Source organism: Trichechus manatus, unplaced genomic scaffold, assembly GCF_000243295.1.
Source record: "Trichechus manatus latirostris isolate Lorelei unplaced genomic scaffold, TriManLat1.0 scaffold00094, whole genome shotgun sequence".
NCBI lineage: Eukaryota > Metazoa > Chordata > Mammalia > Sirenia > Trichechidae > Trichechus > Trichechus manatus.
The window spans coordinates 403,830-413,662 of NW_004444030.1; the positions used below are offsets into that span (position 1 = coordinate 403,830).

At 40.8% G+C, this 9,833-nt stretch overlaps 1 protein-coding gene across 1 annotated transcript; it reads right to left on the minus strand.

The window, feature by feature from the left end:
* Positions 1–4,896: 4,896 nt before the first annotated feature.
* LOC101353674 (caspase recruitment domain-containing protein 18) lies at positions 4,897–5,859 on the minus strand. Its single transcript, XM_004382527.1, is given in 2 exon segments — positions 4,897–5,177; positions 5,853–5,859. Coding segments are annotated over 2 exon segments (288 nt in total).
* Between the last annotated feature and the right edge of the window lie 3,974 nt (positions 5,860–9,833).

A 9,833-nucleotide genomic window follows, 5' to 3' on the forward strand; every position in this document is an offset into this window, starting at 1 on the left:
GTTAGTAAGGCAGGACTCAGTCTACAAGATTGGATTGTGTCCTGAGGCAATCTCTTGAGATATAAAAGAGAGAAGTGAGCAGAGAGACAGGCGGGACCTTATACCACCAAAAAAGCAGTGCCAGGAGCAGAGCGTGTTCTTTGGACCTGGCGTCCCTGCGTGGAAAAGCTCCTAGTCCGGGGGAACATTGATGAGAAGGCTGACAGAGAAAGAAATCCTTCCCTTGGAGCTGACGCCCTGAATTCGGACTTTTAGCCTACTTTACTGTGAAGAGATGAATTTCTCTTTGTTAAAGCCATCCACTTGTGGTATTTCTGTTACAGCAGTACTAGATGACTAAGACACCAACTTTGCAAATATTTTTCACAGAAGCAAGTGTTTCAGTGACTCTCTTGTATTCACCCAATCAGGCAGTACAAAGTTCCAGCACCAAACCTGAGATGAATAGGTGAAGTTACCCACAGGAATTCAGAGATTAGGTAGGTCAGGGATCAGGGAAATGCTGCAACTCACAAAGTCTTTTATTCTATTTTTGGGAAGACTGGTAGCATAGTGGTTAAGAGCTCAGATGCTAACCAAAAGGTCGGGAGTTCCAATCTACCAGCCACTCCTTGCAAACCCTATGGGGCAGTTCTGCTCTGTCCTATAGGGCCTCTATGAGTCAGAACCAACTCAACGGCACCTAACAACAAAAATAACAGGTTAATAGTAATGTCTCCCTCATCCCACTATCACAGGTATTTGTGCCAATCAAATAATTTCCCCCATAAAGCCCTAAGAAATTTATTCAAACATTTTTTTCAGTAAGTATTTATTAAAGTGTCTATAATACGCCAAGTACTGTGCTTGTCACTGAGGTTAAAATAGTGAACAAAATTATCATAGTCATCAGTATCCTTATGGAGACATATGTTTAGTTTAGAAAAAGAAATATTATACAAATAATCACATTAAAAATAAAATAAAAAAATCTCAACCTGTGGTAGCTGTTATGATCTGGAGGTAGAGAATACTATTTAGGCTGCGTAATACTGAGTTTGAAAGACAAGCAGTAGAGTCTTAGTTCCCTCTTGTATTAGCGGTGTGTGATTGGGAAAGTTACCGCTGAAAACTGGGGATAATTGTAGCAAATTTATAAGGCTGGTGTGAGAATTAAATGAGAGAATACTGAATGGGGGACACACAGTAAAGACTCAGTAAATGCTAGCTGTTATTGCAAAAGCATATAATGGGGAAAATGTAAGGCAATCAGGATCATTGGATGCTTCCCTGGAGAAGTGATATTTGACTCAAATGTAAAAGGCTGGTTAAGGACTGAGTTGAGAATAACATGCTGAGACGAGGAGGTACTGTATGGTGGTGGTGGGTGGGGAGTGGGTCCTGGAAGGGGGAAGCACTGAAACAAGGGAACAGACAGGATGGAGGACTCAGCACAAAGGTTAGTGTGTTCCATGAGGAGGCTAGATAGCACCCAGGCCATAGAGAGCAACCCTTGTTGATCATGTTACAGGCTTTTGTTTTCCTCCTAAGAGCAGTTGGATGTTACCGTGTTTTAAAGAGGGGGATGATATGTATTTCCCAAAGAATGTTCTTTCAAAGTAGTGGATCCAAAATATCTCTCTGCATAAGAGGGGTTTATGAGGGACCATCTGGTTAAGTGAGGTAGATTGGGGAGAGCTAAAAGAATTGTTTTTAACTATAATTTCTTGAAGTCTGTTTTATATATATATATATATATATATATAAAGCAAACTCATTGCCGTCAAGTTGATTCCGACTCATAGTGGTCCTATAAAACAGAGTAGAGCTGCCCCGTAGTATTTCCAAGGAGCAGCTGGTGGATTTGAACTGCCAACGTTTTGGTTAGTAGCCATAGCTCTTAACCACTGCACCACCAGGGCTAGATATATGTTAATGTGAGGTTGATTGAGTACATACCTCTTTGAGCTCCTTCTAGACTGCAATGATCAAGTCAGGTAACTTAGTAAGGAGGCTGCCTGGAATGAAGTGATTCGTTAAGTCCTTCCTCTCAGGGACTTTCATAACCCATTGCAGTTGAGACGATTCTGACACATAGTGACCCTACAGGACAGAGTAAAACTGCCCCATAGGTTTTCCAAGGCTGTAATCTTTATGGAAAGAGACTGCCACAACTTTCTCCCATGGAACAGCTGGTGGGTTCAAACAGCTGTCCTTTTGGTTAGCAGCGGAGTACTTATCACAGCACCACCAGGGCTCTGGGGCCTTCATATGCATTGCTGTAACCACACTGCTTGGTTTGAGAACATTTTGGTTCATTGTTGATTGGCTAGTGCTTCCCAGTTGGAATTGTCATGGCCTGGAGCCCTTAGTTGGCTCTAAAGGCCTCACTGAAGGTGAGGGTACTCTTGAGCCAGTGTAATCCTCACTTACATTACATGGACTGGACAGGTTCATACCATATTGATTTAATTATTTATAAGTTTTGTAATATACATGGATTTACCAAAACAAATTACTTGTGGCTTCTACGATGTGAGTTAAGCTCAGTATTCTCTGAATTTTCTCTGCCTTTTACCCTGTACCACTGTTTTGTATCTCTATGAATACAAATAGCAGTAAAATAATTATACTTACAGGCAAAATATATTGCTTGTTCACTCAGTGGAAAGCACTGGACTTAGCCTTTAAAACCTCACTTAATTCTTTCTAAGATTCTGTGTAGATGGTGTTATTAATTCCATTTCATGCATTAGGAAACTGAGCCTCAGAAGGTTTCGGGAACTTTCCAAATGATCATAGAGCTTATAAGACAGACCTGCTTTGAACTGTGCTATTGATCACAAAGCACACTGCCAAACCAGCCTCAAAGTTTAATTCCCTCAGAGTGTTTCCTCAAAAGAACGATCTAATTACATATGAAAATGGAGCCCTGACCCCAATCTCTAATATCTCACAGACAGATAGAACTGTCTGTCAGGGGCACTGTCTTGTCTCTGGAGAAAAGTATCAAAAACCCTCACTTACTGTACTTAGTGTCATAAAGTCTTTCAATCTGCAGTGATTTTTTTCCCCAAAATTTATGACTGACAAATTCAAAAAGTAAAGGAAGCACATTGAGTTTTATTTTAGCTTTATAAAGAGTTCTTCAAAAGGGAACAAGCCTTAAAATTCCATTAAATGCTTTAGTCTTAGTTCCTGGCAACCAATCTCTTGCTGCAACCTATGCTAGACATTTTAGGAATTGGCATGAGCTAACAAATTAGCAACACTCCTGAGGCTTCTAGAAATAATACTTCACTGTTTATTATCATATACACGAGGAAAAGGCAGCATAGGAAAAATTAATGCCCATTTCCCTGTCCTGACAGGTGAAGAGCCATGGGGTGCCATTCTAAGGTACTGACTTCACAAATCTACATTCCTCAGGAAGCAAGTCACACTTTATTCTACCCAGCCCACTCAGAATTGAAACGCTATATTTACCATCAGTACCTTCAAGAACATTTTTGGGAAGAAACCTGATATCTGCTAATAGAGTATTGGTCCATGGCTTTTTTCTAGTGCTCTCCCATAAAGGAAGGTGTGTTTATTACATTGGCTAATTGTCATAGACCAAGCTCTGAAAAACTGCCATAACGATGAGAGCATTACAAAGAGGCAATGTTCATCAAAAACTCTAAGTGAAGGAGAACATTATTTGGGTCCCATAATGGCAGAACCAAGGCGCCAAAAGCATCAAAATGGAGTGTATTTGTGTCTACAGGATTGCAAGGAAGCTGAGCAAAAAGCAAAGGAAAGGGTAAGGAAATATCCAGATTATATTATAATCATCCATGACCTTGATAGTTATTAGTGGATTGTCCATGGTTGGGTTGGGGAGGGAGAGAACAAGAAAAAAGCAATGTAACTGCAGGAGAAATTTATTTAAAATATATGGTTATGGAAGACCTTTGTTATTCTAGGCAGGAGTAGATATTTTCTCCCACAGAATCATCTTCTCTCTGCAGTTGCTTTGGGGAGTGTGGCAGAGACCAGTGCTGAAAGTCCACCAGAATGTCTATCTTCATTCTGTGGTGGGAGTAAAGCATTATAAAAATGGATCAGCTCAGACAGCTGGAATTGGGCCCTCAGAAGGACTGGAGGTAGAGGAGGTAGGCCTCAGAGTAGTGTATGCAGTTTGACACCATGCAAGTGGACAATATTATACTAAGGAAAAAGCCAAGAGGTTGACTAGAAAACAGAAGTAGTGTGTAACATAATGTAAATATAATTATTTAATGCACATTTAATTTGATGCACACACTCAGTTTGTTCTCTAGGATTTCACCATTACTACATATTCTGAGAAGCACATTAATCAGGAGATAGAGTAAAAGCAGGGTGGTAGGTAGAAAAAGGGCTTATGTCTTCAATTTTTAAGTAAATGGGCATCTAGTGATCCAGGTGAACAGCAGCAACAATGGAGTCAAGTATACCAATGACAATGAAGATTGCACAGGACCAGGCAACTTTTTGTTCTGTCATACATAAGGTCACCATGAGTCAGAGCTGACTTGCTGATAACTAATACCAACAACAACAACAACAATAAGAGGTCCAGGAAGAGTGACCTTGTCCAGTGCTCCCCAGTGACTGAAGGACTCAGAATAAAGCCTTTCAGACTGTTCCCATGAACTACAATAACTTAGCTACTATACACACAGGAGTAGAGATGAGCTGTAATCAACAGAGGGAACTGAGAGTAAAGTCACAAGGGGCACAGAGGAGTAGACAAGAGAGCATCCACTAGGGCCATGGATATAGAGATGGGATCTGAGGCTGAGATGATAGGAATCCTCTTCAAAACAGACAAGACAAACAAAGATAACAGATAATGGGCTCAAGACACAGGGGCTACTTGAACTTTAGTTTGAATCATTGGATCTTATCCAAGTGCAGTTTCATCTTCTGTGCAAGTTCAGGGTCTTCTTCATGGAGATGTTTGATAAATTTCTTACAGGCCCCACACCCTTTCCGAATAACAAGGTCAATCAAGGCTCGAGCCTTATCCATGACTGTAACAGTTTCATATCTCACTTTGTCCATCTCCTCTTCATGCATCACTTGGTCCTGTAATAGGTTATCCAGCAAGGCATTTATTGTACCTGTGCCCACTGACTAGATGAACAGCGTCCTCTTTTGCCTTAGGAGTTTGTCTATTGGAATCACAAAGATTTCTCAAATTATGAACACAGACCAATTCCCCTTTCAATTCACCAAGAAGGAAACAGACACTTTTAGTCTTTCTCAGTCAAACTTTCCTCTCCACAGAGTTCAGAAGTCTTGAAGAATGGTCAAACACTTTTGGTTCTTGAGGCATCCACTCTCCATAATTCATTCTCTTTCTGGTATTAAACCGGTGTGCTCACTAAATTATATTAGAGACTTGATTTCAGATTTTTCCATTAGTCCCCTAGAAATCAGAGGTCCTTGTGCTCTGACTAACCCCAGTTTCCTGAACTTTGAAAGACAATAACAGGCAAAAGCTGTTGTTCCTTTGGGAGCAACAGATGCTGGTCTCCCCCATCTCCCACCCTGTGCCTGTTCTGCATCCCAACTTAACTTGTTACTCTTAGAATTCAGATAAGACTTGAAAAATAATAGCAGGATATCAACAAAGCCCAAGATTCTTCTAGCCCTTCCTTAACTTTTCCTTCCCAAGATCTATGAAAGACTGGCTGATCTCTTTCCCTCCCCACCTTGCTTCTCTTTTTTCACTTCAAGGCTACTCACATAAACCTTCACCAAGCCTAATAAGAAAGGCAGCCCTTTACCAAACTGTTTCTTTCCCATGAGCTCTCCTCTCTCCTATCAGACTGGAAAGGACTCACCAGTCATGGCTCCTGCGCTTGTCAGGAATGCAATTGAAATGGCAAACAAAGTAGTCCTTTCTTTTTAGGCAGGTTGTGTGCACAGATTGAGAAATGACTGCATCTACATATGTGTGCTTCTAATTATTATTTCGTAAGATGTTTCTAATAAGTTTCTAATATCATTTCCCAGAATTTTCAGGTTACTAAACCTTAGATTGCAGCAGGAACTATGTTCATGAGAAATGTGAATACAATGTACCATATTCACAAGTTCTTAGTGAAGATATTTGGAGCAGAGCACAGACCAGACACTGTTTTAATGGTGTGATCAACACCTGTTTATGACTTACAGGATAAACAGGACAGGGATGAGTAGAACAGCAAACATCCTCATCAGCCAAGGTTCCTAAAGGTTGGGCTCTTGTCCCAAGGTGTGTGTTACTTTGCATTCATGCATGCCACACTTTGTGCAATGGGAAAATATATTGCAGTCTCTCTCTTTGCAGTTAATATACTAGCAAGCTACACTGCCTATGTGCTGAATGAACAGTGTACAGAAAGAAAGTGGGGGGAAAGGAGTTGTCAAAGGGAAAAGGGGTGAAAAAAAGGAAAAAGGATAAGGCCCTCTGTGGACAATAGACATTGCTCCTTGTCTTAAACCCAGGATATGTGACCATAAGCCGACGGCTATTCTAGATTTATTGGTGTAGCCAGGAACGTTCTTTCCCCCTTTACCCCACTAAACTAGCTTAACAGAGTTTTGTGCTTCTTCAGAGGGCAGTCATCTCCCCTAAAAGTGTATACTAGTTCTATTAGTGGCTGTTATGTTCATTAATATCTATGGAGACGGTGAGAGAGATTATAGCACAGCTAGCACTGCTTCACCCTTACTTGGGGGAGTGGAGGGGTGTGTGGAGTAAGAATAAGAAAGAATAGACAAAGCACATATAAAACTAAATACACGCAATAAGAAATCTTCATGTCAGTGAGATTTAAACAGAAAGTCAAATCAGAACACAGGGAAGTTTTTCCTTTAAATCACGTATTAAGAATTTGTGATTCCGAGAGGTGTGGCCAAGATGGTGGAGTAGTCAGACACTTCTGGCAGACCCTCTTACAGCAAAGGCCCAAAAAAAGTGTATCTATTATATATGGCAAGCTGGGAGCCCTGAACATCAAAGGCAGAGTTGAGGAACAGGACTGTGTGGCAGAGGGAGGGAGAGATGGTTCGGAAGCAGTGAGGAGTTGCCAGCCCTGACCCGGTGAGAGTCTGAGCCCTTCAGGCCTGATCAGCTAAGGCATAAGCAGTGAGGCAGGCAAGCAGCAGTGCTTGAGAGGAGCATTTTCTGCACCGGGAGAGACCCAGCACCAGAGGGTGTACACTGCCACCCAGAACCAGTGAGAAGCAGCCCTGGATTGGCATAAGATAAATACTTGCATACGGTCTACCACGTGGATCAAAAACACCCCCCCCCCTTTAGGGAAAAACCTCTCTACCACTTACCTCCCAGCTTCCTGCTCTGCACTGGGTCCCAGACCAGCTTCAGCAATTGCCGGGTCCCCTGGGCTGGAAGTAGGATCTGTCACACTCCCAGAGCCATTCTCCCTGCCTTGGAGAGTGAATAAATTAACAAACACAGGCGAAAATAAACTGCCGGCTCCCCTAAGCCAGGAACCCAGGGTAGGGATAGCTCTTTTGCCTAGGTGCAGGCATAAGGGATCCATGGACTTTGAGGGCCTTTCCCCCTCCATACACTTGTGCAGGCCCATTTCAACAGTATAGGCCCTCATAACTGCAATACTACACGGTATATACTGGAAGTCTAACTTCAAGTGTTTCAGCTGTAAAGTAGCAGGTTCTTGACCTTCGACACTGCTCTGCCCATTAAGCAGGGTCTTCACCCACCCACATCAGAGGCCTGAGCACTGGTGGCTCCACCCATGCCACCTAGCCACCTGCAATAGGGGCCCATGAATAAGAGGTGCCTCCCAGTCCTTATGCCCAACAGCATTAGCTGCTCATAGTCTGGCTACAAAACCCACCTACCGACATGCTCTAGGGAACAGGGACACACCTTCCTCCTGGACACTCAGGGGCAGCTGTCAGCCCCCTGCCTTGCTCAGAGTGTGTCCCATTGATGCAGCAAGACATCTGTGCCTACACCAATCATCCATATCTGTCTAGGACTATAAGTGAGAGCCTACACCACACATTTGGTGGCTATCTACCTGGGCACATGAGCTGAATCCATACAGGAGAGGATGGACTCCTGAGCTCACACACCTAGTAACAGATCTAACCACCTGGTGACAAGACATTAGAGCATCAAAGTTGTCAGTAATCAAACTAGCTCCTACGAGCAGCCTATTTAGGCATATCAAAACAAAATAAGAAGCTAGGACACAGCAAGCAAACATAAAATAAATAAATATAATAACTTATTGATGGCTCAGAGATAACAGTAAATATCAAATCACATAAAGAGACATTCTATGATGGTTTCAGCAAGCTCCCAGAAAAACATCTAGAAATTTTCCAGATGAGGAAAATTTCTAATTACCAGAGGCAGAATACAAAAGATTAAAACAGAACTCTTCAAGAAATTAGGAAGGAAATTAAGAAAATGCAGAACATGCAATAGAGGAAATTAAAAAGATTAGAGAGTAGCATAATGACAAATTTAACAGGCTGGAAGAATCCATAGAAAGATAGCAATCAGAAATACAGAAGATTTACAATAAAATTTCAGAATTAGACAACTAAATAGAAAGTCATAGGAACAGGATTGAGGCAGTAGAAGTCAGAATTAGTGAGACTGAAGATAAATTACTTGACACCAACTGATATGAGGAAAAATAAGATAAAAGGATTAAAAAAAATGAAGAAACCCTAAGAATTATGTGGGATTCTATCAAGAGGAATAACCTACAAGTGATTGGAGTACCAGAACAGGAGGTGATAACAGAAAATACAGAAAGAACTGTTGAAGATTTGTTGGCAGAAAACTTCCCTGATATTGTGAAAGATAACAAGACATCTAACAAAGACACTCATCAAACCCCACATAAGGTAGATCTCCGAAGAAGTCACCAAAACATATTATAATCAAACTTGCCAAAACCAAAGACAAAGAGAGAATTTTAAAAGTGGCTAGGGATAAACAAAAAGTCATCTACATAGGAGAGTCAATAAGAATAAGCTCGGACTACTCAGCAGAAACCACGCAGGCAAGAAGGCAATGGGATGACATATATAAAGACTTTAAGGAAAAAAATTGTGAGTCAACAATTATATATCCAGCAAAACTGTCTCTCTAATATGATGGTGAAATTAGGGGATTTCCAGATAAACAGAAGTTTAGGGAATTTGCAAAAACCAAATTAAAATTACTAGAAATACTAAAGGGAGTCCTCTGGTTAGAAAATCAGTAACATCAGATAACAACCCAAGACTAGATCACAGGACAGAGCAACCAGATAACAACCCAGATAGGCAAGTGACAAAAGTAAATCAAAGCTAAAAAACTGACAATAGGGAAACAGATGTCAATACGTAAAAGATGACAACATTAAAACAAAAAAGAGGACCTTAAAAAATGTAGACATAGATTTTTCATATGGAGAGCAAGTCAAGGCGGTATAAAGAAATAAAAGACTGGTATAAACTTAGAAAAATAGCGATGAATATTAAGGTAACCTCAAAGGAAAGTAACAATTCTAAAAGTCAAAATAAAAAACCAGAAAAATACAAAGACTCAGCAAACACAAAATCAACAGCAATGAAAAAGATGAAAAGAAAATACATAAAGAAAAGCAACTCAGCACAGAAAATTAAGTTGAACAAAGAAACTGTGAACACACAAAAAAAGACATCAAAATGACAGAACTAAAATCATACCTATCAATAATTACACTGAATGTAAACAGACTAAATGCACCAATAAAGAGACAGAGAATGGCAGATAGGATAAAAAACAAAATCTGTATATATACTGACTA